This window comes from Bidens hawaiensis, unplaced genomic scaffold (assembly GCF_021521415.1).
Source record: "Bidens hawaiensis isolate Kalapana, Puna unplaced genomic scaffold, B.hawaiensis_p1.1 tig00002306_1, whole genome shotgun sequence".
In the NCBI taxonomy this organism is placed as follows: Eukaryota; Viridiplantae; Streptophyta; class Magnoliopsida; order Asterales; family Asteraceae; genus Bidens; species Bidens hawaiensis.
Window position 1 is genome coordinate 3,046,330 of NW_027491123.1, and position 19,968 is coordinate 3,066,297.

The 19,968-nt window shown below is 33.8% G+C and overlaps 2 protein-coding genes and 1 long non-coding RNA gene across 3 annotated transcripts; all 3 read left to right on the forward strand.

Annotated features, from left to right (window-relative positions):
* The first annotated feature begins 5,263 nt into the window (after positions 1-5,263).
* Positions 5,264-6,973, forward strand: LOC143616202 (uncharacterized). Its single transcript, XR_013150618.1, has 3 exons — positions 5,264-5,384; positions 6,257-6,408; positions 6,665-6,973. It is a non-coding gene; the product is annotated as an uncharacterized LOC143616202 (long non-coding RNA).
* Positions 6,974-9,280: 2,307 nt separating this feature from the next.
* LOC143615294 (uncharacterized) lies at positions 9,281-11,789 on the forward strand. The gene is made up of 6 exons (XM_077088460.1): positions 9,281-9,374; positions 9,443-9,525; positions 10,211-10,274; positions 10,374-10,491; positions 10,578-10,732; positions 11,700-11,789. The coding sequence occupies exons 1-6, from the start codon at positions 9,312-9,314 to the stop codon at positions 11,787-11,789; spliced, it is 573 nt and encodes a 190-aa protein (XP_076944575.1). The 5' UTR covers positions 9,281-9,311.
* Positions 11,790-14,735: 2,946 nt separating this feature from the next.
* Positions 14,736-17,059, forward strand: LOC143616212 (uncharacterized). The gene is made up of 6 exons (XM_077089108.1): positions 14,736-14,799; positions 15,332-15,398; positions 15,494-15,558; positions 15,647-15,736; positions 15,851-15,990; positions 16,104-17,059. Exons 2-6 carry the CDS (start codon positions 15,332-15,334, stop codon positions 16,105-16,107), a joined length of 366 nt encoding a protein of 121 aa, XP_076945223.1. The 5' UTR covers positions 14,736-14,799; the 3' UTR covers positions 16,108-17,059.
* The last annotated feature ends 2,909 nt before the right edge of the window (positions 17,060-19,968 follow it).

Consider the following 19,968-nt stretch of genomic DNA (forward strand, 5'->3'; position numbering starts at 1 on the left):
AATGTTAAACTTAGATTTATACATAATTTATTTATGTTAAAATGATTTTATTTGATTTAAAATAATTTTTAATAATCTATTTGGTTTATTTAATAATAAAGACGACTTAAAAGAATTCGGTTCATTTCCGGTCGGACCCAGACTCAACTTTAGGTTGGGTTCGTTTCCGACATGGTAAAAAGTATTATATTTTAGAGAGTGAGATGAAAAGAATTAGTTTTAGATGTTGGATAAATAAAATAACTAAACCGAACCGAATAAATACATAAGCGAGTCAAGATCGTTTTTGATGAACTACACTATTGTTAAATAAATAATATAACATTAAGTTCTAAACGACACGAACAAGCAGAAACTAAGAACATAACCGGAACAAGAACTTAGATAATAAAAGAAGAAATCTTGAACTTCACGGGTTGACTTCATAAATCAAAGTAGGTGAAAATCACCAAAATGAGAAAATAACAAGAATCTTTTGTAAATTGAGTTGTGAGGAAATGGGAAGGAATTGAGCTCTATTTATAAGTGAAGTGAGCTAGAGTTGTTTCAATTGTATTAAATTGATCAAAATACTTAATGGGTCATGAATGCCATTTAAAACTTGTAATTGCTCATAAAAATTAAATTGTAACCTACAATTTATATTCAAACACATTTATTATCATCATAAAGAATTTTGACCAAGATTTAAATGTAGTAGGAATGTATTTTTCTTCATCTTTTAAAACCAACTAAGTAAAAAAAATGTGACATAATTAAATAATAATAAAAAAATATACTTTGGTTATACGTAAGTAATGTTATCTATGCGACATTTGAATAAAGTATATATATATATATATATATTAGTAATGGTTAATATATTTAAATAACTTTAGGAAAAGCTATTACATATGAAATATGTAACATATGATTGTATTTATAACTAAATGGATCACCTCGACTAATAAAATGGATTAGTTTTCAAAATATATTTACTCTTTAGTCCTTGAACTTTGAGGTGCAATCTATATGAAATAGAATTTATATAACTTGGATATTTTTATATTTTACCCCCACAGTTTGCAAATTGTTTTATCTTTAAAACATTGACTTTCGTTAATTGCACAAAATTAATTGAAAGCGACAAATGATAACCGTAAATCCTCAGAATTCAATACGAATAGAAAATGAAGGTATGATAAACGACGAACAAGAGTACATTAAAATGAAAAACCGGGTCGGTTTAACGAACACAATACTAACTCAAAAATGACGAATGTCACTTGAAGTGAAACTTAAGAATCTTTTAATAATATATATATTTATAAACAAAAACCAAAAATTTGAAATGGGTCGGGTTTTCAGATTTGAAAAGTAACGAATGTTACACTATGTGACCCATGATCACTAAGAGGAAATGGTTCACGATGTTGTTTGGCTTGATGACAGACATCACAAGGAATAGACTCATTAAAGCTTTTAATTTTTAAATCATCTTTTTACACATTTAAGACCTTACTAGCAGGATGACCTAATCTAGCATGCCAAAGATTAACTTGATCAAAACTATTGAAACACACCTTTAAAGATTTAGAATCTTCACCACATAGATATAACTCATCTATTTGGCTACCAGTCACCAGGGTTCTCTTTGTGAGTGAGTCCTGAATGAAACAGTTTGACTCATTAAAGGTAATAGACATTCTATTATCTTTTGCTAGTTTATAAACTGAAAGAAGATTTACATAGTATTCTGGTACAACAAACACATCGCTTAGGATCACATCATTATTAAGTTTTAGATTTCCAATTTTAGTTACCAAAGCATTTGATCCGTTTGGATGTTTAATACTTATGTTAAATTCAGAAACATCAATTGGATCTATAATATTTTTATCAGTTTTGACCATGTGTTGATTTGCACCAGAATCAATGACCCAACCAGTTTCAGTTGATAAACTTTTACAACTGTTAAAACTAAAAATATTTTTCATAATATGTGAATTTGAGAAGCAACTAATACCTTTTACATTACCACCTTGTTGTTCCTCATTAGATTTCTCATTTAGTAAACCTAACAGTTTAGACACTTGATCAGGATTAAGTGAATTAGGTAAAGCATTAGCAGAGGAACCACTTTTAAGAGAACTACCACTTGGTTTGTATACCCCCTTAGGTCTAGAACCTTGTGGGTATCCAACAATTTCAAAACACCTTTCTATGGTATGCCCTATTTTATCACAGTGTGTGCACTTCAAATTAGGGTTGGGCCCTCTCACAAACTTTTTCTTATTATCATAAGGTTGACTTGTTTTAGACACAAAACCAACATTTTGAGTTTGAATTTTAGAAGAACGAATGTTATTTCTTGTGATTCTTCCCTGAAGGAAGAGGTTCCCTTGTCAACAAGTTACTTCTAATAGGCTGATAGATGTCATCTAATCCCATAAGAAATTGCATCAGTTTGATTAAATGGTTAAAATCATTAAAGCTTTTAGATGCTTGACAAGAACAAAGAAGGAAGTTGAACCATGGAATCAAACTGCTTCCACATGGTGTTGAGTTTGTGATAGTAATCTGCAACAGAAGAACCATTTTGGGAAAGCCCATTGATCTTATGATATAGATCAAAAATCACAGACCCATCCACCCTGTCATAAGTTTCCTTCAAGTCTTCCCAAACCTCAACAGCAAGTTGAGGATAGACTTGTCCTACATATAGCTCCTCACTAATAGAATTTAAGATCCAAGTGAGTACTACAGAGTTACATCTATCCCACTGACTTGCTAAAACATTATTATCATTTGGTTTAACACATAATCCAGTTACAAAGCCATACTTATTTTTAACTTGTAAAGCAAGTTTCATAAAATTAGCCCAAATTGAATAGTTTTCAGTCCCTTTCAGTTTAAAATTGATGATGGTTAGAGAACTACAACCACTTGGATGTAGATACAAGGGATTACTAACATCTAGCTTACTTATTAGTGTATACCACAACTGAATCAGAATCACCCATTTTTTAAAAGAAAAACAACTAAACACAGAAGAGATGCGCAAATAATCCTAAAACGCCTAATGCACACAAGAGCCAGGCATGTACATCTGGTATCAACAAATGCCTAATGCAACAAAAAAAAAAAAATAATAAAATAAAAAAAAATAAACAGTAACAAAGAGAAAGGAACAATCTCAGCAGAAAAGGGACAGCCGTAACCTTCACTTAGGGTTACGAACTGTCAGAAAATCCCACGAACATGAACACCTTTTTCAATAGTCGTAGCCTTCACTTGGGTTTTAGATCTGGAACACCACCAATCAGAGAAAAACGGAACTCGGAAGAGCGATGGATCAGAGCCATGTCACAATTTCAACCAAAAGAGATGATTCGATACAGAACACAGTTCAGATTAACACAATCTGAAGTTACAACAAGAAAGAACTAATAAACTAGAAATAGATCCTCACTATAACTATTCAATAATCTCAAGAATATAACAACAGGAGAATTTTGATGAGAGAGAGGAAAGATGAGAACAAGAAACTTGTGGATAAGGTTCTAGGGCAAGAAAGAAACTCTGGAGATATGAATGGGCCAGCCACCAAACCAAGCTCCTAGGCTCCAAGCCATTGAACAAAACAGGCCCAAGAAGCTCCAAGCCCAAACCGAAAACGAAACAAGCAAGTTAACATTAGATAAAAGAGAATATTGATTTGGGTAAATCTATATATTTTTAACAAGACTTCAGAATTTAAACTTTCTTAAAAAACTGTACATACACTACTAAATAAAATAACAATATGAATTAAAATGACTAGATTAGATCATCTACGCATATGTTTTCTAACATATAATACAATTTAATCGGTGCAGGGGGATGCTATCAAAGTCATTGTAGACTTGAGTCAACAGACAACAGGAACACTTCAATGAAATACTAAAAGTGCAGCAATTCTATGCAAGAAGGTGATTATATGCTCACTTTACTGTTTGTTTTGGATCACTTGGATCACTGGGTGGCTATATGAGAGATATTTCTTTGTAACAATGGAAAAACTGGGTAATGAAACTAATACTTATGGTAATCTTCAGTACTTAAAGGAGATTAGATGGAAACCATTGCAAGTTCGGGAGATGATGGTGGTGCTGGACCCTCAGTGAGTGAGGGGATGCGGAGTTTTGGAACACCTTTATTCTTAAATTGAGGTATGGGAATTGTAGACATAAGTTTTCATTCAATTTGTTTTAGAGACTTTTGTGTCATGTTTGCTATCCTTTGGTGTGGTCGGTTAGTTTTTCTTATACGGTTGTTGAATATTTCTATATACGGCTGAACTTCGGCTACAACCCCCCCCCCCCCTCCCGCGCGGGGGGGGGGGGGGGGTGAGAGGGAAGGGGGGGCGCGGGGGGTCGAATTACTAGTTATGCATCTCTGTCTTTGTTTTGGATATTAACACCCTTTATTTGTTTGTGTGATATTTAACTGTTTTTGACTAACAAATGAACATTATATTTGTCCATATCACTTTATTTCAACCTTACCCCAAATGTATTCCAAAAACCCTAGTTATTTAGCCATATATGCACACCATGCAAATGTAATTCTCATTACCTCCAATATAATGAAGTCGTCTCACTAGTTGCAGCAGTCATGGACGTATGCCATTTTACATTTAAACCACATAAATCTCTCATGCCCTTTTATTTTTCTTGTGCCCACACATGGTTTTTTCTCCTATTTTAAAACTATTGCTTACACTGCTGCCGTCACAACCTTCTGTCGCCACTGATCAACAATTAAGCTGTCAACGCCAGTAAAAAAAAAGTCAACAACAATAAATCTATGGTTGTAGTCCAGTTCTTTTCTCTTTTCTTTAGTGATCCATAACACTCACCTTAACATGATTAACCGATGAACAACTTAAACAGAAGTTAAACGCCCAACAAAAGGTAAAATTATCGTTTTATACAAACTTAATAACACTTGACCCCAAAATGTAATAAAGCTAAAACCACAAATTTTAAAAATGTAACTTTTAAAACATAGGCATTAAAAGTGTAAAACCGATTAAACCACAAGAACAGTGTCTTTAATTAACTCTTACGCAAATTTGTAAAACGATTCGCCCATATAAACAAAAAAACAAACAAACCGTAAAAATTCCCTTTGGCTTGGGTTAAAAATGGCAGTAATTAGCAAATGCCGCAACTTTTTCTCATTATTCTCCAAGCAAAGAAAGCCTCTTCCGGAGTCCCAACCTCCTTCATTCCGTTCTCCGCCGCCGCCATCGCCACCGCCACCGCGACAACCATCGCCGATCGTTCGAAACATGGGAGCATCGCAAGCGATGAAGCGAATTCCCCTAATCAAGTTTCCACAGCGTCATTCCAAGCCTTCTGGTTTGTATCAATAATAATATCAATCTTCAGATTCATGAATATAAGAATTCGATTAACCTATATTATTATTTGATAATTATTAGTTATTCTACGTGTAGAATAGGCTCAGGAGTTTTATTATTATTTCACCTAATTGTCATTAACCAATAGTTCATTGGCTTAGAACGACTTAAGCGCGGTATGCTTGGTTTTAAAAAGCATCAAGGTCCTGAGCCGAGGGGCAATTGCGCAAAGCACAGGGGTTTTCGTACGCGAGACACCAAAATATCAGATAGTTTTAAGTCGTGGTATGCTTGGATTTAAAATGCTTGGGTCCCTAGCCAAGGCGCAATTGAGCAAAACGCAAAGCTTTTTGTACGCGAGATGCAAAATGTTATATAATTTTATTATACATTTTACTCAATATATAAGCATAAATAAGCTTTATATATGATTTAAAGAATATTTAAATTATATACATGTACAACCTAAAAAGCTGGCTACACGAAAGAAATTCAGAGTGTACAAGAGGCGTGTGCCTCAGGGCTTTTTTTCAGTGCGCCTTTCATACATACCACACCTTAAGCCGTTCGAAGCCAACAGACTTGCGTCTGAGACTAAAATGCAGGATGATGATACTGCAAATAAAAGGAACAATTTTGATTTATGAGGCCTAAGTGGTTTATTTTACTTTCAAATTGAAAGGAAATCTATAAGTTATTTTTGTAGATTGTGATTATTAAAGCTAAGTTATACAATATGCATAATAATGAAAATGCTGTTAGTGCCTTGTTTTGATTATCTACCACACTTCAAGTGCTTAGTTTCTGATGATATATGCAATTTCATTCTATAATATATTAATATGTTGTAAGTGTATGATTATCTTGTAGGTTCTGTGACTCAGACCCAAGCAACGCCTGCTGCCGGTAATGATTCAACAGCCTTTTTCTCGAAGGCCCCGTCTGAAAAAACTTTAGGGGGAAAAGCCTCTCTTCAACCCAAAAGGACACCAATGACTCAAGAGGAAATTGATGCTATTTTGGTAACCCGTATTTCGTTTTGTTGTTTGTGTATACTTTATGCTTGGCAACCCGTCACCTTGAGTTTGAAATAGTTATGCTCTTAGTTGTGCTTTACCGCTTTGCGCCTTGTAATATTAAGTACAAATCATAGCTTGATAGCACCCATGAACCGAAATATTTCATCTGCAATCCATGGATTTAACATGTTTATATATTCAGACTTTTTTTTTCTTATTTTCATACCCTTGATTTTTTTTGTCCTTTTTAATTTGACAGTTGGGTGGTTGCTTATGAAGTTGTTGAAGCTTTTTACAAGAGAGAAGACCTATGTAACCACGCAAGACTTTTCATTTTAGATTCGTATATGAACGAGTGCTGTATGTTACGAGAAATCAAACCGTTATGAAACTTTTGTCCATAAAGATATGGTTGAATACTAATTCTCCATTTATATATATTGGGTTTGCAAATTGATTCATTAAACCGTGTCGGAAATTAGAACTTTGGTCAGATTTGGTGCAGTTTGTGTTTGATGGCTGAAAAGTGAAAGGCTTAAGTTTTTGTTTTAGAATATGGTAGATACCACTGTTAAACATGAAGTTAGAGCACACGTTTGTTTGTACGTGTTGAAGTGATCACGTGCATATCTCTTGAACTGTTAATGAGTTTCACGCAGCATCTATGCATTTTATGACCTATAGTAGTTGCTTAGGTGGCCTTTGGTTTGAAAGAAAAAGTTGTAAATGATTGTTTCATAAAAAGTGTTTGTTTTATAAGTTTGGTAGTGGTAGTTTACAAATGTCATTATTAGTACTTTTGTATAGTTGTTGCTTTGATCCTCTTAGACATGTCTTATGTTATATGGATGATTATACTATGCATATCAAACCTTTTTTTTTCAAGCCGGGTGTCAATAGGAGCAACCTTTTTGTCCTCAAGCAAGGATAAAGGTAAGTAGGGGTGTTCAAAAAATTCCAGATCCGAAACCGAACTCGAAATATCCGAAAATTCGTATCCGAATTATCCGAAATTTTGGATATCCCAAAAATCGGATATCCGAAAACCGGATAATCCGAATTTTCGGATTCGGATTCGGACGTCGATTTCTAAAAAAATCGTTTTAAAAAATAAAAATAATTAATAAATATTATAAGTGATAACTTAATTGTAGGGTTTCCCTTTCTATTATAAATTTTTCATTTTTCACTCCGCTGTCTCCCACTGCCATCGCCGTAGCTCTCCATCGCTACATAAGGTGATTTGGTTTCCAATTATTCATCACTTTTTCATAAAAAAAAATAGGTTTTAGTATAAAAAGTAAAGTGTGTGACGACAACTCTGTTAATAGTTAATTAGCTTTTAGTTTTAAGGTTTAGGGTTTGTCTCTGTATTGTTTAGAACGAGAATGACAAGGGAAACATTTTTGTTTTTGTAATTTTTTTGTTTTTTATTTATATTTTAATTTATGATTTTTTTTATTAATTTTTTGAAATTTTTTTGAGCAGTTTTTGTGTGACCACAAATTCTTCTCACACTTCTTATTTTTGTCTTCCTTTGTATTTTAACTTTTCCCACTAAACAAATAGATAATCTAATTAATTCAAAACAATTAATTTAAAACAAATATCCTTCTCTCTTTATCCCCTTGTTTTTTTTATCTATATCTCCTTTGAGCTTCACATTAGCCGACCTCTTTTTAAGAGAGTATGAAGGTAAGATGTTAAAGATGTTGTCATGAGTAAGAAGATGAATCTAATTATCACTCGAAAGGAATTTGACCTTTATTATGTCCAAATTAATTAATATTTTATATTTATCATTATATATTTTTATATCAACTATGTATTTCCATGTCATTATAATGTTTTTTCTTTTTCTAAATTTTCCTTGACTTGACTTGTAATTCAAAACAAAGGTTAAAACTTTCAAGCAATATAACTCTATGATTAGAGATGGAGATGTGGCGGCAACTGAGAATGGGCTGAAGGTTTTAGGTGAGGGAATTGGCCATCGTTGAAGACTTGAAGATGCGATGGTTTCCGCCTTTGATAGAGGGAGGAAGGTTGGTTGGGATTCTAGGAAGGTCGCCGGATAAGATATAATATTAACCTTTCTATTAATTTCAAAAAAATAAATGACAGCTAATAATTTTATTTCTTAAAAGTCATAATAATAATAATAATATAACATTATTTATTGAGTATTTTTTTCCATTAAATTAATTTTTTAATATAATTCATTAACATGTATCCACAATTTTGTTTAGCGGAAAACAAAATAAAATGGTATGGGTAAGGCCAGAAAGACGTATCGGGGTAGCTAACGGCACCGTGTGGTGAAACTGAAAGTCTTATCAAATGAAATCAAACTTCAAATCCAAATCGTCATGTTATAATTATATTATCTTTCTTCTCTCCTTATTACTTTCCTCTCCACAAATAAAAGCTTCTTCAATCTGCATTATAACTTTATATATATCCGGTTCACACAATCCATAACTCTCGTCTCGTAAGTTATTATAGTATAATAATTTTGTAGCTCAACATAGTGAATCCGCCTTTCCCACCTTTTTTTTCTTGCTGCTTTGATGTATCACAAAACCTTTTGATTTGGTGATTTCAAGTTGAATATGTAATGATAGATTGATTAGGTTAAGGGAACAACGTAGGTGTTAGCTATTGACTTTTGATTACCTATTTTTGGATGTACAATTTCCACCCCAATACATTTACCTAACACTACCTTTCAAACTTGTGCATTCATTTCATGTTAATTTAGTTCATGCTAGATTGGCACAAAACAAACATGTTAGGGTTTGAGTTAGACAATTCGACACACACGCGTGTAAATGGTATGCTGTCTTTAATAAATAGGTTTTAATTCATTTTATCTTTTAGTTTAGTTGCTTTGATCTGCTGCATCCATGTTGAACTTATTTAATCTCAAGAGGCTTACTTGGGGAGAGGACACGGATGGGAAACAAAAGGTCAAATCCAATATAATATCTACTTTTGATTTATCTTTTTCTAAACTTATCGTTACGGTGATGCATAGGTTGCATTTTCTGCTACGGAAGTAGAATCAATTCGATCGGAACTTGCTGATTTGGAGGAACAAGAAGGTCATCTAAAAGCTCGGTAAGCACTAGTAATTTCACTCATCTCTTTGTCCGTAACTCACTATGCTGGCCATTTGGTTCATTGGCACCAGCTGTGGTGGATAAGACTCTGTAAGAATCCCACTTTCAGCACAAAAATCTTGCTGCCATTAACAGGGATGCCATTGAGCTCTCAGGCATAGACAAGTCAAGGGGCTTTACGGGTTGTCGGTCTCTATCCTTTATTTCGATATTCGCCTCGGTTTTAGTCCTTTACACTAATGTGTATTAAAATTTTCAGTTAAATCACATCATGTGCATTGCACTATGCACATGAAGGCATTTTAGTCCGTGCACTTCTTGAAGGGCTATTTGTGTAATTAAGTATATGGTTCTCCTACTCATTTATGGAATTAACAAAATTATTTGGTATTTATTTCTATGATTTTCCCAATATCTTGGTTATAACCTTTTCTTTTAATTATCTCGGGCTTATCTGGTTTTCTAGGCTTATTAGTTATTTATATAATTAGCAAACTGTAAATGCGTCGAAAGTCACCCAAAAGGCATAAAACCTCCTAGCTCGTTTACTTTGAAAATTAGATTATTATTTTATTATTATTATTATTATTATGGCAATGATATACTTTTAAAGCATATTTAACTTTTTCATAAAAACCAAAAATAGAAAAATAAGTGTTTTCCTCACTCTTTATTTCATGCAGGTTGGAACATATTGATGAAATTCTGCGTTCTGCTCGTCTATCAGGCTATTTACAGATGCGAACTGTATTTCCCTTAACTTATTGCATATATTATGCTGTATTGAATTCTTTTAATAATTCAATTGAATATAATTTAATAATTCAATTTAATCCCGTTACACAGAGATGGACCGCACTACCTGGAGAAGCACCACCCCTAGATGATTCAGAAGTTGATGACTGGCTTCCACGCTTTGTTGTTCTTCAAGGATCATGCATTTTCTTGTATTTCGTGTCCACAGGTAACCAACGATTCAACTAACTAACTCAACTACTGTTAATTTGTCTATTATGTTTATTAATCTTTTTATCAATGGTCTTGTTGAAGATATAAGCCCACAAGACTCCACCCTTTTATCTGATGTTGTGGAAGTCGGGCGTATGCCATTTCATACTCAAGAAGATGGGGAAACTCGATATTATTTTTACATTGTAACTCGCCAAGGATTGAGATATGAATGCTCAAGTGCTTCAAAATTGCAGGTGCCACTTTTTATTGCATACAACTAGTTCTGTAAACGAGCTTAACGTTTAGTGAACCGTTCGCGAACCATTTGGCACGAAGTTCGTTTATATAATAAAAGAACGAACATAACTTTTTTGTTCAATTAGTTAAAAGAATGAACATGCATATGTCTCCTTAGTTCATTTATGTTTGTTAGCATTCGTTTACGCTCGTTACCTTCATTATTTTTGTTAGTTTACGTTTGTTTAAGCTTGTTCGCTTATGTTCATTAATATATTCATTTGTAGTTGTTAGGCACATTACAATATAGTCTAGTTTTAATAACTTGATAAGCCTAGTACATTGTTGTTCACAATTACTTTTAATTGATTTTAACTCAGTTATGTTCGTTCATCTATATTCAGTTTACATTTGTTTGTTTACGCCCATGAACTGTTCGGTTTATACTGTTGATGATAGGAATCATGCTCAAGTTGTAGTTTAAATGGCATTCGTCTAATTTAGGAGGAGGTCAAGTGCAACTTATAATTCTATAAATAGGTATTATTAGCTAATAGGAGTGTATGTTGAGGTTTATGTTTAGGATGGCATTGCCATGGCTCCTACGTATGCAGTGAGAGAGGGCTTGGCCCGGGAATCTATTGTAAATTTTCTATACGTTTTCATTAATACTATCGTTCGGTTCTTTGTTTGCCTTATTCTATTCTCTAATCTCAATTAACCACTATCGTAATCTATCAAACCCTATCAGTTGACAAAGAAGAAGGAACTCCGCTTGTTTAATCGTTCAAGTTTGATTGTGTGTCTGGTTCAATAAACGAATGAACTCGAAAAAGCTCTGTTTGTGTTCGTTCGGTTTGTTTACAAGCCTGCATGCAACCTTCTAACTCTCGTTAAAAGCTTAGCTTATTATTGTATTATACAATATGATCGTATTTAACTATTAACAAAGATGTATTAAAGATGAGTACGTCGTTTACACAGGTGGATGCTTGGGTGGCAACATTGCAAGAGGAGTGCAAATTGGGATCAGACTCAACTACTCTTGATGATTTATCTGATGCTTCAAAATAATTTTGCACATCTAAGGATTTTTATATAAAGTTTCCAGGTGTTGGATTATTTTGTAAATATACACAATGCTCTTGAAATGTCTTGTAAATTCTGTTATTTATGTTTCTTGAGGCCAGGTAGAGGTAGAAGAAATGGTTTAATGAACAGACAAATCTGTCATTAATTATGTATGTGGTGCTTGAATTTTCAATTTTGAAGTGAATGTTGTCACTTGAAAATCAGTTTTACATTTGGATATTATTGATTATTGATAATTAAAGCAAGCCTTACTTAGGATCCTTTTACAATTTTCAAAATTACAATTTGCATTCTTTATATCATTTTCACCAGAACTAAACCAAACCAAGCCAAACATGCTCTCTTTGTTTTCCTTCCATTCCATTATATAAATAAACTCCAAGAGCTCTTTCGATTACATTGTTGTTTTGATTTCCATTTGATTGTTGCTATTCTGATCGATTGAAAACGAAGATGAGTTCTCAAATCTACAAATCTGCTTCACGAACTGCAAGATCTCTTCTGCTCTATGCTTCCAAGCACGAGCATCTTGTTCGTTATGGTGAGTTTTTTTGGACATTTTACTGAAACCTTTTGATTTATCTACTTACGGAGTGAGGATCTGGTTGATAATGATAATGATGTTTCCATTACTTGTATTTCAATGAGTTATTGTTAGAATGAGATTAGCTCTTGCTATAAATGACTTGAAACATCGACTCGATCTTAGTATTTCTTTTCTTGTACCACATTGAAGGAGTTATATTGTCTACAATGCTACAACCCATTCTTCCAACATGTAAGCCTAGTCAGCATGTCACATTAGCTTTTTACCCAAACACATTTTACCCCAAATGATACTGTACCCATCCTTCCCATATGCAACCCACATTATATCTATTAAATATTAACTATGTGAGTGGAAAAAGATAAGAGACAATAAAATTAAAGACGTACTTAGCCCCCACGTAGCCACGAATGGAGCATGAAGGATGACTATGCCTCAGTCCGCCTCATTAGCCGAAGATGGAGCACGGATGCAGTGATGGATGCAGTCGTAGATATTTAAATCATGTGCGTTGCATACTGTACACTATTGAATGTGGATATGCAGGTTGAAGGTGTAAAATGACGATGATTTTGTTATTAATCGTGATGACTGAAAACATCAGGTCTTATTATTAATCGACGATGTTTGTGTTGTTTAGATTTCAATATGACCATTAGTGTGTTATCTTACTGAGTTACCTTTTAATTATTTTTTTGTACACACTTGCACAAGGAAGAACAGCTGCTGCTGTTGCTGCAACAGTTGTTTCCTTGAAAAGAACACTACCAGCTCTAGATTCTTTCAACCAATCCACAAGCACTGTGAACATCTGGATTGCCGGAGCTCTTGCGCTTCCTGTTGCAAGTTCAAACTTTCAGATTCCCATGAAATTTCTGATATTGTTCATTTCATTGTGGATGCTTTATAACTATAAACATATAAATCAATGCAGGTCAACTGCCAATTTTATTCTGTAATTATTACTTATTAGCGTCCTTTCTCATTCTCACTGTTTTAAACTTTTCATCACTGAACTGAGTACGAGTACATAGCGAGTTTGGTTGAGTCTATTTGAATCGTTGAACCAGACCGAGTGGTTCAACTGCATTTTCAATATTTTTATATTTTTCATTCCAAAAGTATGTACTGGTTCATTTATTACTTCTGGCTTCATATTATATACATACTAAAATGTGCCAATTAGAGCATTCCTAGCCCGTCCATCATCCCCATCTCTATAATTACATTAAAAAACACCACATTTTTCTCCGTTGTTAAATTAAATAATACTTTTTTATAACTTTATCATTACAGTTTTCACTTTCCACCATATAATTTATAAAAAATCACTACCTTTTCCCCAAATTTACAAAAAATCACTACATTTTCTCTCTCCACCCTTTAATTTACACTCACAACCGCTTACAACCCCACCCTATAACTTACAAATTCTCCTCAGATATGCTCTTACATGTTGCCACATGGCAGCCTTTAATCTCTTTCTTTTTTTTACAATACTACTTTTTCCACTTTACTCCCTCAACTATATTATTAACATGTTTTTCCCCTCTACTTTATTTAAGTTTTGAAATTGTTTTATTTTCCTCTTTAACCTTCATGTTTAACCTGTCTACTTTAATAAAGTTAAATCAACACAATTTTAGTGACTCCACTTTACTAATAACAACATGTTTATCCGGTTTCTTTTTTTAACTTATAAACACGTATTTTTATCTTTATTAATAAACACACTTTTTATTTGTTCAACATTTTGATGTTAATTTTTGTAACGTCAATTTTAAACCGACCGGATTTCACATGTATGACGGTTACGCTTGAATGTTCGTTTCCCCATGGTTTTGCGTTATCCTTTTCAATTGGTATACCAAGTGCCAGTGCTGATAATCGAAATATCGCCGCAACACGCGGGATTAAAATACTAGTACTATTTATTTCATATTTTGTTATCATTCCAAATCGGCACCAAATTGTAAAGTAGTTCCATATTATATTTTAAGTTATTGACAAGTCTGTCGCCCAGATTACGATCTTTACACAACTTGATCGAATAAGAAAAGATGAAACAGAATTAAAATAACAAGAACTTTATTAACAATCTGAAAAGATGAAACAAATTGGTTTAATATTCAGAAAAACCGATGATTTCGTTTAAAAACCGAACCGAACAGAACCGTGTTCGGCCAAGCCCTCTTTTAACAAAGTTATTATTTTAAAATATAAACTGGTAAAGATAATCTGACGAGCGGACTTGAAGCCGAAACTATTGGGGCGGTTTAATAAAAATTGACGTCCGAGGATGGTCCTACTAAGACACGCGGTTGCCTTTGATCACACGTAATCCTCTTCTCTCTCAAAAACCCTAGAAATATTATTCACTCCGTCATCTCACTCGTCGTAAATCGGAACCCTGACCTTCACTCACACAAGCCTCCGTCCAATCAGGTAAACAGCCGTTCAATTCTACACTTACTGAATTCATTCCGTTTTTGTTGTCTTTGTACGGATCATATGCAATTACAAGGAGTATAATCGGATTGATTAATAACCTGAACGAGCTTACCTATTGAATTTATCAAGGAAAATCTTTTGTATGGTGAAATTGATTGAATTTGGATTATTTGTTGATGAAATTAGGGTTTTAGCATTGTCTCCGTTTTTGTTTGGATTACAAGGATTATAATTGGCTCGATTAGTAATCTGAACGAGTTTAAGGTGTTAATTAATGAAGGACGTGCTTTTTTATTCTCTAATTGATTGAACTTGGATTATTATTTTGATGAATTAGGGTTTTGGTTTCTTTCTTTAGGTTAATCATGCAGTTATCACCAATTAATTGGTGATGTGTTATGAATCTATAATTGAATCATTCATTGTTGATTACATTATGGAATTTGACAATTTGTAAAATACATGTACATATAAGTTATGGATCTTTGTTTATTAAGCTTATGAATGTCTTGTGGAACTTTTACAGATGGCAGGAAAACCACTTACGACTGCTGAAATTGCAATGACAGAGAAGAAAATGGACATGACATTAGGTACAGACTACAAACAACACTTCTGTTGCAGTTGATTTTATATTTCCCCTAAAAGGTTATGTATTTGACCTAAAGTCTATAAATTTTTTTGTTAGATGATATCATCAAAATGTCCAAGAATGGTACTGGCGCTAATAAAGGCAAGAAGCAAAGACTTTCTGTAAGAGTTCTCCTCTTTTGATGTTCTTAGATGTTTTTTGTATTATTGTTTTCTGATGTTAATTTAATTGCCATTTGATGTTCTGCAGAACAAGAATCAGAAGTTTTCAAACAATGCTGTTCAAGATAAATCAATGAGGTTGCGCCGCTTCATGGACTCAAGGTCCACTCTTAGACAGGTATGATGCATATCATATCAGAGGCTGCTTTGTAAACATAAGAGAGCAGTGGTTTACAGATATAAATTGTTATAATATTTATATAAAGTTTGACATTTTTACTTGTTATACTAGGGTGCTCTTGCTAAAAGGAGATCAAACTTCCAGGGTAACCAATTTCCTTTGGCAGTTGAGGCTGCTAGAAAGGCTGCAGTTGCACCTATTCACAACAGGAACTTCAATCGGAATCAGGCAGTGACTTCATATAAACCAAGGCAAGCTTTAATTTTGTGTCCACTAGTATGTGTTTTTTTAATGTAAGTTAGGTATAAGTTCTTCGTTTGTACGGTCATCTCAAGTGATTTTTTTTGTATGTGAATTAATGCAGGTAATTTGAGGGTTTTCTACTTTCATTGACTTAGCCATGTGCTTATCAGTTATATGCATGAAACCACCATCTGTGAAAAAGATTCTCTTTTTTGATTTGGGCTTGAAAGGAATTTCTGATTGATTAAAACAATTAAGCACTGGCGCTCTGAAAGAACTATTACATGCTAAGTTTGAATATCTTAATGTATGGCTGGGGAGTTAATTTGCACAAGTCATTTTGGATTTGATGTATGGCTGGTTAACTTGCATAACGGGGCCTCTTTTTTGGATTTGATGTATTTATCACATCAGGTATATGCAAAAAAGCAGTGTTTTTTTTGGGAAAATAAGCGGAATGCCTATGATCAGTGGCACCAAGACATTTTAATAAGCTATATGATTCTTGGTCGTTTTTGGAACATTTATGTTGAAGTATATTGGCCTAGTATTTTTGCATATTCATGGAGAAGTTCTTTCAGAAGCATTATTTTGCCACATGTTTGTAGATCACATACAAGTGTCTGGTATGACGTCATGTTTTGTGTAGAGTTTGTGCTAAATAAAAACATAGTGGCGTGTAATTCAGATTTCATTTAAGGAGATCTCAACTACCGTCACTGCTGATAAAATGTATCTTAAGCACACTTGGATATGGTTTCTAGAATTAAGTTGAAATCATCCAAGGCTGTTGTTGAGCAAGTTTACTTTTCAGGAGGACCGTGTTGGATTACATTGGTGTTGTGAAGGTTAGAAGGAGCTTAATAGCTGTGTTAACATGTTGTTAAGCATAGAGGAAACTTAATAGCTGCATTAGCATGTTGTGAAGGTTAAGTTAAAGGGAGCTAAATAGCTGTATTAACATATTGTGAAGGTTAGAGGGAGCCTAATAATAGTTGTATAAACATGTTGTTAAGGCTAGAGGAAGCTTAATAGCTGTGTATTAACATGTTGTGAAAGTTAGTAGAGGAAAATAGCTGCTGTTGTGAAGGTTAGAAGGAGCTTAATAGCTGTATTAACCTGCTGCGAAGGTTATAAGAGGGAGCTTAATAGCTGTGTTAACATGTTGTGAAAGTTAACGGGTGTTTAATAATTGTATAAACATGTTGTAAAGGCTAGAGGGAGCTTGGTAGCTGTATTAACATGTGTTATGCGCAGACAAACTGAAGTTTTGGAAGTTGTTTAGGTGATCCTTTGTTTGAATACAAGACATGGCAACCATGGAGATCACAATGTTTCTAGCTTCTTGATTAAGCATGGTTTTTAGTATGTGGGAGTGGAATTGTTATGGTCTTTGACTGCAGCTTTGAGTGAATTACAAAGATGTTTAGAAACTTTTCTTTGATTGGCAACCTTGTTTGTTTTCGGTTTGTTTTCAATTTACAATTTCAATAAATTGGTTAATGGTAAGTGCTATGGTGGCTCTTTTCTCGATGTGTGCAAGCAGTGGTTGGTGATTTTGGTTGATGGTTGCACCGAGGTATTATCTTTTACGTTTTTCAAATGATTGTTAATTTGTGTTGCAGGGATGCCACTCGACTAGCTAAAAACAATGGTAGCTTTGCTGTCAAGGTAATACTTCTATTCGCATGGTTAAAATATAAAAGTTGCAAGTAGAAGAATGTAAAAGTGATGGTGACGGATGCTTTGTAATTTATGCAGAAACAAGTGAAAGTGGTGTCAAAGCAGAAGACTCAGACACTGGATTCGTTATTTGCAAACATGAAAGAGCAAAGGATGCAACAGCAGCAGCAGAAGCAGAACCAGAACCAGAGTGGAAGAAGAAATGCAGCAGGGTAGCAGCAGAAGCAGAACCAGAGTGGAAGAAGAAATGGTGCAGGGCAACATAGGCCCGGACCCCCATGGGCCAGATATAACCACTGATTGATGATTCACTCGCGTACGGAGTCACTTTTTCTAATGTCTGTGCAGATAGTGTGTGCTTTGCATTTAGATTTTCTATGGTTGTTATTCCCTTCATGTAACTGAATGGTGGTGTTCGCTGGTCGCTTTTCATCGGTTTCTGTTGAATTGATTTAGAGATTGTAATCAATCGTGCCTGTGAAAGAGCTATGCTCATTTTAAACCTGTTTTTTGTTTTCGTTAACGTGGTTTGCTTTGACAGTAGCCTGTTTTTTTTATTTTTATTTCATTAGGGTGCTCATTGATATATATATTAAAAAGATATTCAAATCTCCCCACAAAGTTACTATTCATTTTACTATTTAATATTTTAATATATAATTACTAAAACACTATTAATAATTTCATAAATAAAAATGATGGTATTTATTTCTTTTATTATACTCTTTGTTTAAACTAATTAAAATATTTACCAAACTATATTTTTAAACACTAAACTTGGGCGAGTATCGATTTTACATGTTTTATTTCGGTTAAATGATTTTCTTAAACTTTGCATTCATATTTTTCATAGTCCATCTTTACAATAACCGAAAAATTTTTCATGATTTAAAAATATTCCTCGTCGTATGGTTTTATATCCGCATTTCAACGTTTGATTCCTCGCCTTAAAATTTTTGTCTTACTAATTTTTGTTTATGAATTTGTGTTGGTTCGCAGCTGTGATGCGCCGCTTTTTTGAGTTCTACATATGATATAATTATTGTACTTTGGCATTGACGGGTTTATTTCTTTGTTTAGTTTCGATGTCGTAACTTGATACAGAGTGACTTTGCGTCGACTTGCAACGAGTTTATAGTTTAACCTTTCTACTTATGTGTTTTTGTTTGATTTAACGGTTCCATCATGAAGCACGGGTGCTAAATCCTAATTATTTATTTAGTTTGTACAACTAAACTGAATTCTTAATTCAGTTATTTGATTTGGTTTGAATCTGAAACCAAATAAACAATTTAGTTTTCAGCCAACTAAGGTATGGTGGGTGAGGTTAGGGTAGAGTAGGTCATTATGTCACACATGCTTCCCCCTAATCGGGCGTTAGAGGCTAATGAAAGCCAATGTCCCATAAAACCCAGTCCATAATTTGCTATAATGAGAAAGCTGTAATTTAGAGCATGTTTTGGATTGAGCTTGAAAAATGCTTATTAGCCTTTACAAAAAGCCAAGATTTGAGGCTTTTGAAAAACTGTTTTTTAATCATTTCAAAAAGGCTAAAATAAAAAAGATTTTTGTGATTGTCAAACACATTTTAACCTATTGGTCTTTTGAAAACACCAATAAGCATTTTCCAAACTCAATCCCAAACATGCTCTTAGTCTCCTTTTGTAAAAGTACATGTATCGTATGTATGTCTTTATTTGATACAGGTGAGTTTGAACTGAGAGTGAAATTTAGATATCTTAAGGAGTGTATGAAAAGAGAAGGGAACGTGGGGGTGTAGCTCATATGGTAGAGCGAGGCACGGGGTTCGATTCCCCCGCACCTCCATCCTTTGATTGCATTTTTTTGCATACATCTCTTCTGTTCTGTTGGCATTTATTTATACTATCTACGTTTCTTTACTTATTTGGCTATTCCATCCATGCGTTGGCTACAACATCCCAGTTTAACTGAAATTAGATATGCTAATGGTTACAATGAGAAATATTTTGGAGGAGACAGACTAAAGAGATGCAAACAAGTCTCACATCGAAAGCTTAAATTAGGCAATATCTGAATGGGCTAACGTTAGAAGCTAGCTCCCACTGAATCAATTAAAAGAAGCTAGCGCCCACTGAATCAAGTTAGAATAGGGATGATCATGATGATAGAGCCAGTTTAGGATGGCCGGTTTCATCCCATACTTAGTTGTAAAACCATCCAATATAGCAATACCCGTTGGGTAAATTGTTGATCAGTATCCGGTATAACTGTTATATTATCTCTTGGGATTCAGATATATTTCTCACTATTTTAATTTTTAT